The sequence below is a fragment of the Delphinapterus leucas genome, chromosome 7, assembly GCF_059928025.1.
Source record: "Delphinapterus leucas isolate spDelLeu-1000000601 "Yukka" chromosome 7, BTC_Dleu_Yukka2, whole genome shotgun sequence".
NCBI lineage: Eukaryota > Metazoa > Chordata > Mammalia > Artiodactyla > Monodontidae > Delphinapterus > Delphinapterus leucas.
Genome location: NC_143135.1, coordinates 79,679,173 through 79,697,519, shown reverse-complemented (window position 1 = coordinate 79,697,519; position 18,347 = coordinate 79,679,173). Strand labels below are relative to the sequence as shown.

The following is an 18,347-nucleotide window of genomic DNA, read 5'->3' as shown; positions in this document are numbered from 1 at the left end:
TATGAGAGAAGAGTTAACAATGATTCCAAGACCTTGTGCCTATGCCTCAAGAAAGGTGGAGATGTCATTTACTTTTACGGGAAAGACTGCGGGTAGCACAAGTTTTTCAGTAAAGGGCAGGAGTTCAGTTTTGAATATGTTAAGTTTGAGATGTTTATTAAACATCCAAGTGAAAATACTGAGTATACACCAGAGTTAGGGGAGAATACTGGGCTGGAGCTATAAATCTGAGAATAATAAAAGTTTAGATGGGATTCATAGGCATGAGATCACTATGGGTGGAGTACAGATAGAAAAGGACAGAGGACTGTGCTCTAGGGAATCCAATTAGAGATGAGGGAATAGAAAAGCCAGAGAAATAGACAGATAAAAAAAACAGAAGTGTGTGGTGACCTTGAGGCCAACTTATAAAAAGGTTTCAAGGGGTAGAAACATCTTTTAAAAATGTTGCTGATAGATATCAAAAACTCTGAGATATTATAGAAAGGGAATTTGAGTGTGAGTTCTATCATTTATCATACACATTTTGTAAACTATTCTTGAATATGGGGTTTTACTTTTCGCATCTTTAAAAATGGAAATAAAAATATGTACCTCATATATTATAAATATTACTAGATTGTGTCTAAAGCACATGTATGCCTGAGATCCAAAATACGCTCAGTTCTTATAAATATTCATTTTTCTTTCTATCCTTCATTTGATCATTTAAAAAGTTTGAGTATATGTTTGAAGTGGTGCACTGAAAGAAAAGAAAGTGATCTGAAGCTCAAATATAGGTCACTAGTACATTTTACTGCTAGGGAAGTGAGAAGAGCCATTTAGCTGAACCCAAAAAGGGTGTAACGAGCCACATTTCTAGATCTAGAAATGCCAGTCTGATGTATTAGTGATAATTAGGATTAAAGGGGAAGAAATAAGAGCTAGAGGCTCACAGATTTTTTTTTTTCAGAGAAGAATTAGTTTTCTTGAAGTGGGCCATAGAAGTAAAATGCAAAGTGAAAAAGTTAAAGCAATCTATGTGGCTAACAACAAGCATCTTTGCAGACATGTGAGAAACTGTGTGCCTGAATATTTGAACAAAAAATAGGAAGCAGCACCTAAAAAGAATCTCAGAAAAACATAAGAGTGAAGGGGCTGATGCCTATACTAGGGAAAAATATGCTTCCCAGCGTTCCACAGTGGGAGGGGATGAAAGGAAGCAACATAACATTAGCGTCTGCTGATAGAAAAGGTACTTTGGTATAGTCTACTACACAGTGCCCAAATAAGGCCTAATTCAGACTTAATTCAGGCCATTACAGGAATGGAGATAGCATTAAGTGCTTCTAGGTTGTAGTACTTCTGCTATTTATTCCTAGAGTACTGCACTTCCTTTATCATTTTGATTGTTGTGGCTTATTTGTTGTCTTTCCTGATAAACTCTAAGGATAGTTTATATGTCATGCTGAATGGCATTTATTAATAATAACAACAATAATAACTAATTCTTTTTATTGCTTAAATCTCCCCAGATTTCAAGGACCTTAACAGTTGATATAAACAAGATTCCATCATAAGAATGATGGGTGGCAGGATTTGGTAGTATATGAGTGTACCAGCCACTGGCTCGAGTTAGGCCAAAAAAATTGTGTAGAGTTCAAGAAGTCACTATAAATTTTAAAATGAAAGAAAGAACCTACAGAGAAGCTCAGTCCTAAAAAATGGGCATGAAAGCTTGCCAATGACACATGGCACCCCAAGTTTGGTTAGCAGTAGAAGTAAAATGAGACATTCAGGAGCCCATTAAACATGTGCAGAATACTGGGTCTGTTTAGCACACCCAAGCCTAACTGGGTACTCGATATGAAGGTCTTACATCCTTAAATAGAATCAACTCATGAGCTAGGTTGGAACAGAAATTGCAGGCGTAGAGTCAAGGGATCCAACTGTGAGAAGTTGAAAATATGAAGACAGAGGGAAAAAGGCAAATGCTGACCCCACAGATTTATGAACTGGGTAGAGAACATGCTGGAATTTAAAATGATCAACACAGAAAAATCAGACTATACTAGGGAGAACTTCTGCAGAGGCTATTCTGCAGGCCAAAGGGGAAACAAACAGTGGAAATCAGGAACCAAAGAAACTCTCAGATGTTATTTCTGAAGAAAGAGCAGAAAAACTCGAAGTCAGGAAAATAATTCTAGGGTCTCAATAGGAAATAATATGTTATATATATTATATTATATTTATATATCTAGTCCATTCATTTGTTCATTCATTTATTCAGAAGGCAGTACACTACGTATTAGAAATACAGTGGAATTATTATTTTTTTTAAAGTCCTTGCCCTAAAGGATCTTAGAGACCATAGGATAAATGACTGCAAGACTCTCTTTGGCTGAGACTGCTTGGGTACCTAAGGGTTCTCTGGCTCTCTCTAAATCACCAGCATTGAGAGGACAGTCTTAAACCCATGTCACCCAGTAGAGTAAGACTCTCTCCATATTGAAAAATGATCCTCTAAAACATAATCTGATTTCTCTCCTTAATATCCCACAGTGTTCCCTTTTGCCCTTATGATCAAATATAATCCCTTAATACAGTATCATAACATGGCCTTTCCTGCTCCACCAGCCTAATCTCTGAACACCCCTCCTTGCGCTCTATGCTCTGCTTTTAGTTATTAAAAGCGCATGGCTTACTCTTGACTCTGACCTTCCTCTTGTCTGGCACAGTCTTTCCTCTTGTCTGGCACAGCCTTTCCTCTTGTCCTTGCTTGGTCTATTCCTACTAAGCTTTCCGCTTAAGCATCACTTCCCTGTTCCCATGTAGGTTAGGTACTCTTGCTATTTGCTCCCATAGTACTAGACTTCCTTTGTCACTCTTACTGTTGCTGTTTATTTGGTTGTCTATTTTTTCTGATAAATTGTAAGGACAGTTCCTTGGGACACAATGTATATCTATTTTGTTTACCATTCTATATTCAGCAACCTCAGCACAGTGCATGGCACCAAGATAGAATTTTTAATTGCTAAATGAATGAATGTAAGAAATTTAAATTCTGTGAGGCAGAAACTGTATCAATTTACTTATCATTTTATCTCCAGTACTTCACTCAGAGCTTAGCATAAAGTTGTTGCTTATGTTTGACTGACTAAATAAATGAATGCCATCTTGACCCAGTCACTCTCACCTTATTTGCACAAAACCCCTGTATTGATCAGGCACTATGTGTAATACTCTCAGTAGCTTCTGTTTCCTATATGTTATGCCCTAAATGAAAGGCTCTGGGATTTTAAACCATGGCTGGAAGTGGGCTCAACCTGCTGTGTACCTATTTGGAATCAGTCTGATCATTACACTTTCATAAATAACCAAAAGCTGCCATTTTCCCAGATCTCTGAAAATAGTACTTCTAATTCTCCCTGCCCTCCCAATATTCTCAGCCCTTTCTTCCCCACCTAAGTAGCCACGCTCTTCCTCTAAACTTTGTAAGTTGCTCTGGTTACTTATCTGTGAAACATAAAAGGCATGTATGAAATCAAAGGACCTGGCAGACCCTTGACTAGATGGAAAGTGAATGCCAAACACTAAAGGTTATCTTAGGGAAGCAGATATCTGTACATTCATAACTGAAAAAAAAATATTAAGGCAGGAAAACAATAAAAATATATCCTTAAGTGGTGACATAAATGATGAATTATTGCATATTCCCTAGGTAGAAAGATAAGATAAACTATGGTCAAGCCTGAAAATTATCCTGAAGGTTAAAAGGATATTTTATCATTATAATTAAGGCTAAATGCCTATAAAGCTTTTTAGAAAATCACACAGTGAAAAAGTTTTCAGTTTTCATGATCAGTATACAATATACTCAGTATGAATAATCATGCCAGAAAATTGTAATAATTTATGTAAAACTGCTTTTATTAATTTCAGTATCAATAATATATTTATTATATGCACATAGCATAATTATTAAGCATACTTACATGTATAGTGTAATAAAAGCTACCCATTGGCAGCAAATAAAGTTTCTGCCCTTTATAAAATAATCTAATGCAAATAATACTGATACATATATTAAGTGATAAATTATCACAGCCATGCAATTATAACACACCAAGGACTTCAGAGCATTTCTGTATTTTTCTAAGAGCACCGATGGACTATTTGTCCTTCCTCTTCTGACTTCTCTATCCTTCCTTCCCTCCATTTTTCTGGCATTTATTGATAGATTATATCTGGACATATACACAGTAGATAGGAAGATGGGTAAACCCAAGTCCCTGCCTTGTTCTTCTCTACCTGCTAATTTTAAACTCATTTTCAGATCCAGTAGTTTCTTCTTCAATAATCCTACAACTGAGAGGTTGATTATACTGGAAGCCAAATAAACATTCAGATGAGTTCTGGCCCCTTCAAAGGAGTACCATTGGCAGACTGGCAGCATAGAGTAAGAAGAGAGGAAAAGATGAAATTATACAACAAGGCAAGGCCCCCCTAGAGGAAGTGTCTAAAGAGATGAGAGGAGATGAAATCAAGTATACAGCTCTAGGGATGAGGCTTCAACAGCAGAAGGTCAACTACTTTTGTATTAGAACAAAGATGATGAGAGTGGGTTTAGACAAATTTGTAGGTGGGAGGGAAGGGTAGGCATTTTCAAGTGGTCATATTTCATAGCTTGAATTTTCTCTGTAAGGTAAAAAGCAGGGTGTTCTGCTAAGGGAAAAGTTAAAGATGTGGACAGGTATGTGCACTACTAAAAAGAAAAAGTGAATGAGGATTGCTGTATCTAGAAGGACACTGATCAAGTTACTCCTAATAAGCTGATATGACAAAGAATGTTATTTGTGAAAGCAGTGTAACAAGCAGAGGAAGAAGGCAGTAAGACAGTGCAAAACCACACAGGAAAAGTGGTACATTGCATGCACCAACTGACCTATAACATTTGCTATTCCTTAAAAAAAATAATCACCTTGTCTTTCTCCGTCTATATCATTCCTTATTCTGTTCAATTTTCCTTCATTTACCTGACTGGGCCACTCTGAAAAAACTTGATCAATTTGGAAAAAAACAAAACAGAAAAAAGAAGCTCCCTGTAGGGGGGACATACCCTAAAGCAAATTAGTCACAGTTATGAATAAGTTTCAGTTACCATCTATACGATCCATCTATATTAAAATTGTAGATTTTTCTCTAAATTCTCAAAAATTATGAAAAGCCACACTACACAGAGAGAACACAGTCTTTTTGTTTTGTCTTTTTTTAAAGGGTGCTAGGTAAAATCACAGATGACAGAATAAGAAAGGAATATACGGTGCTCTATGAACAAAATCATAATATTTTCACTAGTTGCTAGCAGAATGGTTAACAATATGAGAGTTTATAGTACAATCGTCATACAGTCATACAATTACTAAATAATTTCATCTTACCTGTATTGCAAGGGCACGAGCTACAAGACCTCTAAGGTATTGTAAAGGATCTTCTGGACCTTCCCACTTGCTTTGCCATGTGAGAGGACACTGCAATTTTAAAAGGATCAAAATTAAGTTTACATATACAATATTACATATAAAAGATCTTTTAACATTAGTGTGATGGGGAAAATACTTTGGCATAATTCACATTATGTGTATCATGAATTCATTTCATTAAGATATGCCTTTTTTCTATTTTATACATAATATCAATAATGTATATGTGTCAATCCCAGTGTATGTATAAAATAGACAACTGATGGGAGCATACTGTATAGCACAGGGAACTCTACCTAATGCACTGTGGTAAACTAAATGGGAAGGAAGTCCGAAAGGGAGGGGATATCTGTATGTGTGTATGGCTGATTCATTTTGTTGTGCAGTGGAGGCGAACACAACATTGTAAAGCAACCATACTCCATAAAAAAATTAATAAAAAAACTTTTTAAAAAGATATGTCTTTTTCTTTGATCTTATCTCATTAAAATTGAATGATAAATAGAGTCAGAATGAATTGACCTGTTTCTCTAAAAGGAAATATTTTTAAGTAAAAATTCTTGAAAGAATAAACAAATGAACATAAGCCAGTATATAGAAAGTAGCAAACCATGTTTTCTTGAAATGATATGTAATGAAATCAAATTAAATTTCACAAATTCATTTTATAAGTAGTAAAGACAAAAAACAACTAGTCTTGTGTCCCTACAGAATTACAGAAATTTTATCTCCCAAACCACACCAGATATATGACAAAAAGAGAATAAAACAGAAAATACTCTAAATTAAAGAAATAAATAAAACCTTTCTAAAAAAGTTACCTTTTTAATATCTGACCTTCTTTTAAACTGACATTCTCCATTAATACATTCATTATAATATTCCTTTTCTGTGAGAGTTTTCTGGATTTTTCAAATATTATGTAACTATCATTCAAACTTAATACTTATTTTTCTCCAGTGGAATAATAAGGAGAGAGCATCAATTGCTTAACCCAAAACACTGTCTGATTACATAGCTGAGAAACTACTCCAGGCTAGAGTATATCAACAATGTATGGAAAATGGAAATTGTAAGATAACAAACCTTACAGTGAAAAAAAGACCTTAGAAAACATCTAGTTCAATTACTCTAGGTGAATGAAGTAAGCCTTCTTAGGAATATGGTAGCTAAGTGCTGGAGCTATGCTGTGAACTGAAACAGGTGTGATGACTTTAAAACATGACCCCTAAATCCTTTGACAATTCTGTGGAGACCTGAAGTCTGCTCTTCTTCTTAAATAAGTGTCCTGTGAATATAGCAGAAGTGATGTGGTTCCAGTTTCCAGGTCCAGGTCTTAAGAAATTGGTTGCTTGTATTTCCTGTCTTTTGTGACTCTTGATCTTGGAACCCATCCAACATATTGTGAAGTCCAATTTTTGGAGAGGCCCATGTGGAGATGAACTGAGGCTCCCAGCTCTCAGGCAGCACTGACTTGCCAGCCACATGAGTGAGCGGAGTGGAAGAGACAAGCTTTCTCTACCAAGGTCTACCCAAATTTCAGCTCTGTAAGCTTAAAATAAAATGATTTTTTAAAAATTATTATGTTTTAACCTGGTAAGTTTTGGTGGGATTTGTTATACAGCAAGACTTAACTGATATAGTTCTTTGGTATCCAGAAGCAGGGTTCTACCTTAACAAAAACCTAAAACATATGGCACTAGATTTGAGACTGGGTGGTGGGCTGAAGCTGCAAGAACCTTCAACAGAATGTAAGTGAAAACATAAAGGGCTTCTAAGAGAATAGTGGAGGTCTAAGGGACTTTGAGGACTTAAAGGAAAGGGAGGAAACAATCTCAGACAGACAAAAGTACTCTTGGGACCTTAAGAGCATGCCTTGCAGATCCCTTCTGTTAAACAATAAGGCTTCAATGAATCTTAAGGGTGTTGTCCCACAGCCAACACACAAGAAGCCTAAGGTAGAGAAAAAGGCTTATCACAAGATTTATGGCCATAGTTTTTGTCTAATGTGAATCTCAATGAGATTCAAAGCAAACTCACAATCTTGGAATGCTGTTCTGGTGTAAGTTTCATCTGTTTGGGATTAATGGGGAAAAGAGGGCACAATTAAAAGAGAACTTTGGACCCCAGAATCCCTATGGGTGGGAAGCAGGTTGAGAAAACCACTCAGCTTCAAACATGGCTAAATCTTATTGAAATGTATGGATAATTAAGAGACGAGAATCAACAGCTCAGAGGGCAAAACCAAGAGCCATGGATAATTATTCCCAGGGAACAATATGGAATCCTAATAAAGGAACTGAAAACATAAGCTTGCTTAGATTTCAGAATTGCTAAGGACACGTGAGCCTCCCATTTCCTCATTTTTTGAGTGGGAATGTCTATTGCAGTTACCTGTCCTACCATTTTATATTGGGTTTGTAGGGGACAATAACTTATCTCTGCACGTCATAGGTCTTTAGTTGAAAACCATGCTTGAGAAACTGTTTTTGAAGAACCAAACCCAAGAAGCCTCACCCATACTTCCACCTGATTTTGATGACAACATCCGGCCTGAGGCTGTAAAGGAATGAGACATCTGGGGAAACTTGGATGGAGAGGACTGCATTTTACATGTGGGAGAAATGCAAATAATTTGTGCCCAAAGGGCAGACTTCAGCAGCTTCAAAACATGGTCCCAAAATTACTTGATACTCTTCCCATTGAGAGTTGAGGTCTATGTCCACCCCACCCCTTGACAACCCGACCAATAGAATAAGGGAGAAGTGACGCTTTATCAGTTTTCAGATCTAGGTCTTAACAAATTCACAGCTTTCATTTCCTCTTTCTTGGGGTATACACTTTTAGAACCAAGATACCATGTTGTGAAGAAGCCAAGTAGTCCATATAGAGAGGCCCATGTGGAGACATCTAGAGAGCAACCAAGGCCTCTAGCCATCAGTCCCGATAAACTACCAGCCAAAAATCAGCGCCACCTAGCCAGCCCCGTGACTGAGCATCCATTAAGTAGTACCTCCTGTTCTAAGCTGAACTGACTCAGCTGGTGTCACACGAAGCAAAGACAAGCTTTCCCCACCAGACCCTGCCCAAACCACACACTCATGAGCTAAATAAATGATTGTTCTTGTTTTCAGCCATTAAGTTTCAGGGTAGTTTATTACATAGCAATAGATAGCTGATAGGTCAGGTTTTCACATTCTAAGTTTTATGCTTTTCCTGTTGTAGAAAGATAGCTCCTTTATATAGTGTTTAATTACATAAAGTAAGTTACTGGTAGGCAACCTTTAAGGTGCTCCCAGTGACCCCTGCCACTTGGCATTCACCTCCATCCTTGTGAAATTCCCTCACCTTGAGCATGAACTGGTTTTAGGGACTTGCTTCTAAGGAAAGAATATGGCAAAAGTGATGAGAAGCCACTTCTGAGAGTAGGGTACAAATATTGTGACTTCTGTCTAGCTCACTTTCTCTTCATCTCTTCCTTGTTCACTCTGTGTGAAAAAGTTGCATACTGTGGGTTGCTTTATGGAGATGCCCATGTAGCAAGGAACTGATATGTCCAGTCAACAATAAGTGAGGACCTGAGGGCTGCCAACAGCCATCCCATAAGTGCTCTGAGAGGCTGCAGTAATTGCAGCCCTAGTGACACCTAATTGCAGACTTGTGGGAGACCCTAAGACAGAACACCCAGCTAAGCTACCCCCAGATCCCGACTCACAGAAACTGTAATGTGATAACTTTTCATTGTTTTGTGTCACTAAATTCTAGGGCAATTTATTACACAGCAATAGATTAACTAAGAGAACTATCAATATTAGTGTCAGATGTAATACTTTCATTCAATACATATTCAAGTCCTTATTGTCCAACCATTCAGCAATTACTGAGAGCCTATAATGTGCAGGCATTATAAGGTCCTGGCTATCATGGAGCTTACATTTTACTGGGGGATAAAGGCAATATACTTATTTCTAAATATATTATAAGAAAAAGACTACACAGTGCTAAATCCTATGTAGAGAATTACAACATGATATGTGATATGACCGAAGTAATATGAAATGATAGTGGTATGATAGAAGACTACGAGGAATACAATCTTCACCCTAAAGAGCATTAGAAACCAGTAAAGGAGATACACAGCTAATGTCCCTGATGGTGTTTTAAGAATGACTTATATAGCATGTTTCTGCAGCTAAGAGGAAAACAATGATTTAATCAAAGAAATCTTAGTAAAGGAAGTACTGTGAAGCTTTGAAAGTTGTGTTGAATTTTGACAAAGGTAGACATAACTGGAGGGGACTTTTTAAGCTAACATATATGTGTTAGTAACTGTGCTGAGTGCTGGATATGTACCGGAAGCAGGTACTATTGTAATTTCCATTTCACAGAGGAGAAAATGGAGACACAAAGAGAACAGCATATCCAAAATCACAGAGCTGGAAAATGGCAAGTCCAAGATGTGAACCCAGGTAACCTAACTCTAGAGTCTGTCAGCATTAATTCTGCCTCCAACGTATTTTACATTTCTATAATGTAATTTCTATATTACACCATTTGAGATTTGTCAACTGAAAAAAAATGCACAATGTTAGAGTTGTGCATTAAGTTTTACTTGGGGCAAAATGAGGACTATAGCCCGGGAGACAGCATTTCAGATAGTTCTGAGAAACTGCTCCAAAGAGGTAGGAGGGAAGGTGTGTGATTTTGTGTGTGATTTTGATGAAGGAGGAGTACATGTAATCAAGCACATATTTTTTGCAGAAGGTTGCTGCTAGTTTCGTGAAGATTCAACATGACAATTATGTATTGGGAATTAAAGTTATAATTATGGGGAAACTAAGGCTTAGAGTAGGTTTATTTAACTTTTTTTTTTTTAATCTAAATGGTAGAGAACTTGAACCCAGGTCTAACTCTAAATGTAAACTTTTTGTTATCCCATGCTTTTCATGAAAGATGTCATAAAAGCAAAACAGGATACAAGCAGATTTCCTAATTCACTCTTTTTCAAGCATCAAGTAATTAACTGACAACTCAGCAATAACCTGTTAAATAGCTGCTATTTGTCAATCGTTTGTTAGGTCCTGTGGATACAAAGTTATAACACAATCCCTGTTCACAGAAGTTTGCACTAGAGGGGGAAATAAATAATAAAAGAAGACAGCTACAGACAATACAGTAAGTTCCCTGATAATGACAAGTACTGTGCTCGTGAAACACAGATGTAAGGTACACCAAATTCAAACTGTGCCTAAGGACAAAAGTCAGGAAAGGCTTTCTGGTGGAGATAATGCTTGAGGTGAGTCTCAAAAGATAAACAGCTTACAGTAAAGTAAAGAAGGACAGTAAGAAAATGAAGGGGCATTAATAAAAAAGACATGAGACAACTGGGCTGATGGTCAGACGATGAAGCTTTTGAATGTTTATACTGAGGAGCTTAATCTGGAAAGCAACGATAAAACTAAATTACACTTTAACTAGGGAAGTGACACAATCATATTTGGATTTTAGAAAGATTATCCTAGTAGAAATAGGGAGAACAAGCATTAGGGTGATGAAACTGCAGTCAGAGAGGTGAATTAGGAAGGTACTGTAGAAACACTTGTGCAGCACTTACATGTGCAGGCACTGTTCTTAGCATTTCACCTGTATTAACCCTTTAGACTTCACATCAACCCTCTGAGATGGATAGTTATTACTCCCATTACGAACATTTAGAAACTAAGGTAGAGAAAGGTTAAGTGACCTGCACAAATAAACATTCTAGTACATAATCTTGGATGTTTTAAGTTCCACTCTGCAACCTTAATATGTTTACTATATGAACTTTAAAAAAAAGGACCACAGTTAGTAACTCTTTTCCCTTTTCATTTAATAACGTAATTATCTATACTACTGACAAACACCACTATCCTACTAATAAAAATGACGTGCTGATCCTCACACATGAGTGAGAAACTGGTAATCCAGTATCTGCACACTGCTGAAGTTAAGCCAACACTGGATTATAGTTTTTGGAAATGAATCAACTTTCATCTGACTCAAGCTTATTGCAGTGTCTGACACAGAGAGACAGCATGGAAATTGCTATTTATTTCAAACACTAAAAGTTGCACTGGGATTTCACTGTAGGTGGGAAAACAGAATTCAGTTTACATTTTTTTTAAAGAAAAGGAGAAAGGAAAAAGGAAAAAAATATACAGTTCATTGTAATTTCAATTTCACATGAAGTGATTAACCCATATGGGCAGTATACAAATTACCACTAACTCCTATACTAGCCATAACTTACAAATTTGTACAATTAATTAAATTAGCTAAAATCCATTTTACACACATATACATGATTAGAGAGTTATATTTCAGAAGGATAAAGATAGCTGCAGAGTAAAACACCCTAATAATAGAGCCCTTACTATATAGAGAGAGTCTAATAGAATAGCCTCTCTTCTATTTGGAAGAGAAAGTACAACTCAGAAGATAATTTGTGATAAAAGTTAGAATGCATTCTGATTTAATCTTACTAAGACCTTTACTTAGAGCCAAAGATTTCAATTTTCTTAATAGTACAGAGAAACAATCTATAAAACAGCACCAGAACAAACTAAGGACTTTCAGATACAAGAGATTTATTTAACTGAATTATTTTCTTTTAAAATATGAATCCTATTTTAAAAATCTTTTTATTTTGTGCCTTCCCTTTAAAGAGACTCATTTGCTTTCTCAGGACATGTAACTTCTGTTTTCCATTAAAAAATTATGAAATACTTATGAAGAGATTATACTAAGTTATAAAACGTCTGGAAAAGTAGAAGTAATCCATTGATGGGTGAACGGATAAACAAAATCTGATACAGACCTTCCTCGACTTACAGTGGGGCCACGTGCAGATAAACCCACTGCAAGTTGAAAATATTGCAAGTTGAAAATATTGCAAGTTGAAAATGCATTTAACACACCTAAACCACCAAACATCATAGCATAGGCTAGCCTATTTTAAACGTGCCCAGAACACTTACTTACATTAGCCTATGGTTGGGCAAAATCATCTAACACAAAGACTATTTTATAATAAAGTGTAGGATATTTCAAGTAATTTATGGAATACTGCACTGAAAGTGAAAAACAGAATGGCTGTATAGATACAGAATGGTTGCAGTGTATCAGTTGTTCACCCTGATGATTGAGTGGCTGACTGAGAGCTGCAGCTCTCTGTGCTGCCCAGCATTTTGAGCATAAGGTACCACATATCGCTAGCCAGGGAAAAGATCAAACTTCAAAATTCAAAGTATGGTTTCTACTGAATACATATCACTTTTGCCTCATCATAGAGTAGAAACCACCTTAAGTCGGGGACCATCTGCATATACATACAATGGAAAATTATTCAGCACTGAAAAAAAAGGGAAATACTGACACATGCTACATATGGATGAACCTTGAGGATATTATCCTTAGTGATACAAACCAGTCACCAAAAGACAAATGCTGCTTGATTCCACTTATATGAGGTACCTAGAGTAGTCAAATTCATAGAGATAGAAAGTAGAATGGTGGTTGCTGGGGGCTAGGTGGTGGGGGAATGGGAAGTTGTTTAAATGGGTAGCGTTTCAGTTTTGTAAAATGTAAAGAGTTCTGGAGATTGGTTGCACAACAGTGTGACTGTACTTAACATTACTGAACTGTACACTTAAAATGGATAAAATGATACATTTTATGATATATGTATATTGCCACAATTACAAAACTTCATCGGAAAAATGTGAGAAGGGAAAAGAAGAAACCAGTTTCCTTCTTGAGTCTATGCCAGCATTGTGTGCTTGATAATATTTTTGTTACCCACTTTGAGCTCATTGAATACAGAGACCGTGTACTACGTATTATTCCTATCTCTAGGGCCTGGCATGGTATAGAGAGTCCATGGTTGATGGTCAATAAATGTTTGCTGAATATTATTTATTATGTCATCCGATTACTAATTTTTTTAAAAAAATCCCAGCTCCTCTTTCATCCTTGCACATTTTGAAAAAACAGAGTTATAAATAAGATGTCCATAGATCCAATTTGCCTAATGATCCCTATTGTCCCAGAGTTCCATCCAGGTAGGAGTCCCTTTCATTCTTAAAACTACAGTTTGGGTGATAAGTTTGAAGGTCACTATAGTTATTTTAAAAATTCAAATTTACATAACAATTTGAAGCCAAGAAGTCAATTTAGGGATTGAATCATGACCTCATTAGCACAAAAATTTAACTAAATTAACCCAGAATTACCAAAAAAATTAAAGAGTCAAGCAAGGAAATAAACAAACCGGATAACTGGTAAAACACATTGCTGTTGTGACGAGTAGTACAGCATACCAAAATAATTTTAAAGGCACCTTGAGAAAGGATCTGATGATTGAAAATGGCTATTGGTGGAGGATGATAAATTCTATTAAAAATGTATGTACATTTTAAAACAAGTATTATTTAATATCTGTCTTTCCAATATGTAACAGATTCATAGCTTCCTCAGCATAGCATACACATACAACTGGAAGTATTAAAAATACTTATAATGAAGCTTTGGGAAAGATGATAAGTTAATCATCAAATATGTTCAGCATGTAAAATGATAATCTATAAATTTTTCCATCTAATAAAATCTAATAAAAACAGATTAAATGTATATTTACTTCTGTGAAATTTATTTCAAAATAATGTTCAACATGTTGAACATATGTCAAATATATGTTTTTACATTCTCTGAGATTTTAAGAATTTATGGATTCTTTCTGCATTGTTTTCTGTGATAAACTCATTTAGGCCAATGTCATGTTGGTATAATTAAATATATGTATATTTTCTTGATAAAGTGTCTATTCAAATCTTTTTTCTCATTTTAAAAATTGGGATGTTTGTCTTTGCATTTTCGAATTGATTTCTTTTTAATATTTCTGGATATATATTCCTTGGTTAGAGGTATGTCTTGCAAATCTTTTCCCCTAGTTTGTGGCTTACTTTGAATTTTCATAACAGTGTGATCAATTTGGGGATAATTTTTGTATATGTTTGGAGGTACAGGTGTATGTATTACTATTATTATTATTAGGCTTTTGGCTATTTGATTGTTCTACTACCATTTGTTAAAGAAATTTCCCTGTCTCCATTTAATTGCCCCAGTATATTTGGTGAAAATGAATTGATCATATATCTGTGGGTCTATTTCTGAACTCTTTATTCTGTTCTATTGAGCTATATATCTATATTTCTACCATTACCACACTGCTTTGATTATAATACCTTAATAAGTCTTGAAATCATGAAGAGTAAGAACTTCCATTTTACTCTTCTTTTTCAAAACTGTTTAGGCTACACTAGGTCTTTTGCATTTTATTCAAATCGAATTCTCAATCACTATAAAAAAATTCTACAGAGGATTTTTATCGGGACTGTGTTGAATCTCAGGATAAGTCTGGAAAAGACTAACATCTTAACAGTAATAATGGGTCTCCTGATCTGTGAGCACAGTACAACTTTCACTGCATCTTTCCATTTATTTAGGTCTTTTTAAATTTCACTCATCAATGTTTTGTAGTTTTCAGTATGTACAAAAGTTTTACACATCTTTTGTCAATTTTATCCCGATATATCATCTTTCTGCTATTATTACAAATGGTACTTTTATAGTTCAATACTCAATAGTTTGTTTCCAGGATATACATCATTTTTAATGTGTTTACCAAAAGTTTGCTAAACTTAAACTCTCTTACTAGCCTTAGAGCTTTTATATTTCTTAAGATCTTGTGAATAGTTCATCATATCCTCTACAAAAAAAAAGATAGGTTTCCTTCTTCCTTTCCAGTTTGTATGGCTTTTATTTCTTTTTCTTAACTTGTTGTGCTAGCTAGGACCTTCAGTATAATGCTGAAAAGAACTGGTGAGACCTCAATGTTTTATTACCAGTCTTAGGGGGAAAACATTCAGTCTTTTACTCTTACGTTAGCTATAGGTTTTTCATAGGTTAAGAAGGTTCACCTCAAATTCCAATTTAGTGAAAGGTTTTGTCATGACTGGATGCTGAATTTTGTCAAATGCTTTTTCTGTCTCTATAAAGATAATCACGATTTTTAAAATTAGCTATTAAAATGGTAAATAACATCAATTTTTTTTATTAACTCAAACTTGTATTCTTAAGATAAACCACACTTGGCTATCCATTTTTATACTTTTTTGGATTCAATTTGTTAAAATATTGGTAAGAATTTTAGTGTCTATATTCATGAAGGAAATTAGTCTGTAGATTTCTTTTATTATGATGTATTTGTTAGGTTTTATTACCAGGCAATGCTGGTCTCACAGAAAAAGCAGGGACGTATTCCTGCCTCTTCTATTTTCTGAAATGGTTTACAGATTTGGTATTATTTCTTCCTTAAATATTTGTTAGATTTCACCAGTGGATTCTAGGAGCTCTCTTTGCGGGAAGGTTTTTAATAACAAATTCAACTTCCTTAATAGATATAGGCTATGGGTAACCTATTTCTTCTTGAATGAGCTTTGGCAGTTTCTATCTTTCAAGGAATTTGTACATTTCATCTTTCATCTAAATATATTCTCTTATAGCAAATGATGGTTATAAGTGAGGGATACTGAAGCAGAATTCCAAGATACTAGAGACTCTGGGTTTTTGCAGGCCCCTTTGTTCTTACATAGATCAATAGAAACTGATTTCCATTTATAAGTATACATAATCAAATTTTGATTGTAAGTAAAGCTAGAGATGCGGGGGTGGGGCAATTCCATCCTAGTATTTAGTAGGCCTGTGGAGATGAGTATGTGGAGTTCAGTCTTCATAAAGCTGATATCTGCCTCTTGTTACAAAGACTACCATCTAGCTTCATGATCAAATTAACAAAATATGCAATGAGAGATGAAGTGCAAAGAATACTGATCTAGGAAACACAACATCAGGACTGCAGTATGGGCTTTGACACTTTACCAGAATACCAACTCCTTTCAGCTTCAGTTTTCTAATCTAAGTAAAAGGAAGGTGATGAGAGTAGAAAATTAGATGAGGGCTACACAAGCGCACCATAACTGGTAAAATGTTATATAAAACATAAGCTACTACTTTATTCTAATGGAAAAATGCTAATTATTCAACATTAATAATTATCATTTGGTAAAATAGTTTGGGTATGACTTTTCTAAGAACTTATTTGTATGAAGGTAGGTAAATGTTAAAAGGGGGGCCTTTAAGAAAACATGGGGTCTCCAACCATTTTATAAGAACCATTTCATCTTTCCTTTTCTCCCAAAGACTGGGAAATCAATGACGGAGGTGGCACAGGTGGTTACGAAGTGGAGTGGGGATGGCACAAGATGAGGAAGCAGGTGCTACTGACATTTTTATGAGACTTCTGACTACAGAACAGCGTTTCTCAAACCTTAGCATGCATCAGACCCACGTCAAGGGATGGATAAAAAACAGATTGCAGGGCAACACACTTAGAGTTTACGATCCAACAGTCTGAGGTGGGGCCTGAGAATTCATAATTTTACCAAGTTCTCGGGTGATACTGATGCTTTTGGTCTTGAGACCATGCTTTGAGAGACACTGCTATAAAGAAGACCATGGCAGAGAAAGGAGTGAAAGGAAAAACCTGTCTAGCAGAGGAGATCTTAACTCTTAGATATCCTGAAGTTATATAATAAAGCTTTATGTGTGTGTATATATATTTTAAGACAGTGCATCTTTTTCCTTCAATTTTAAAAACTGTCAGTGATCTGAAAAAGGTTAAACACCAGTTGTTTGGAAACTTATTTTAAAGAGTCAGGATCCATTAGCAATTGTGCTGTATTGTTGAGTGACTCCCTGATTTAAAAAATTAAAAAGCCATTTAGTGTTACTACCCAGTACATTAGGATAAACTGAAATATATAGGAAATACTTACACTGGCTTTAAAGTGGTACTATTAAAATAATTTTTTTAAAAAGCAACGCAATCTATTAATTTCTACAAAGTGGTAATACCCTTAGTGATTATTCAGCAAGAAAGATGAGGTAATTTAGTGTTCTATCTTTTCAATTTTTGCATATCTTTTAAATCATGATTTAAAGCCTTTGTTCTAATATGTAAAAGAAAAATAACAATATTCTACAATATCATTGTCCTTAACAAACAAATTATAAGTATTGTAACTTTTTACAAAAAAAGTTTCAGTAGATCACCAGAAAAGTGTCAAGGAAATAAAAGTCATAATTCTCTTTAGGAAAATTCTTAGTCCAATCATTTCAGATACAGTAAAGAAAATGTCAAGTACTGAACTATTTCCTAAATTACATTAAATCATATCACATAATTCAAAATTTGTCACATTCAAATGTAATAAAACATTAAACTTTTATCGTGAAATAAATGCGATAGTACTAGATTCAAATTTTTGGTAAAGCTAATTAGAAAGTAAATGTCAAAATTATTTTACTGATCTTATCCTAGTGAAAGTCAGCTGAGTCTCATTTGAGTTTCACCAAACACCCTGAAATATTTCCAAAGCCACTATCTGTGATAGAATTTAAATATGCTTTGTAAAACACATCTTTTATCCTTTGAAAGAATTTTAACAAATTCACTTTCATGCAAATTATACAAATATTTCAAAAACAGTGATATTTCAGAGGCTATATTTCTTAAAGCAAAGTGTAATGTAGAATACTTAATTTAATAAATTAACAATGAGATTACATACATCTTACATAAACATATTTTTAAGAAATAAGTCATCAGGTCCTGTTGCTATACCAAATAGGAAATACTTAGCAGATCTTAATGGGCCAAGGGAAAAGGAAGAAATGTTATAAAGAATTAAAGCTCTATGACCCTTTTCTAAAATACCATTCTTTGGT

General features: G+C 35.1%; 1 protein-coding gene across 1 annotated transcript in view; it reads right to left on the bottom strand.

Moving 5' to 3' along the window:
* The window catches only part of DYNC2H1 (dynein cytoplasmic 2 heavy chain 1), a 364,877-nt gene that overhangs the window by 39,129 nt on the left and 307,401 nt on the right, over positions 1-18,347 (bottom strand). Inside the window, exon 85 of the mRNA XM_022560560.2 lies at positions 5,421-5,510. Within this exon, the coding sequence (XP_022416268.1) occupies positions 5,421-5,510 (90 nt within the window). The remainder of the gene's footprint in view (positions 1-5,420; positions 5,511-18,347) is intronic.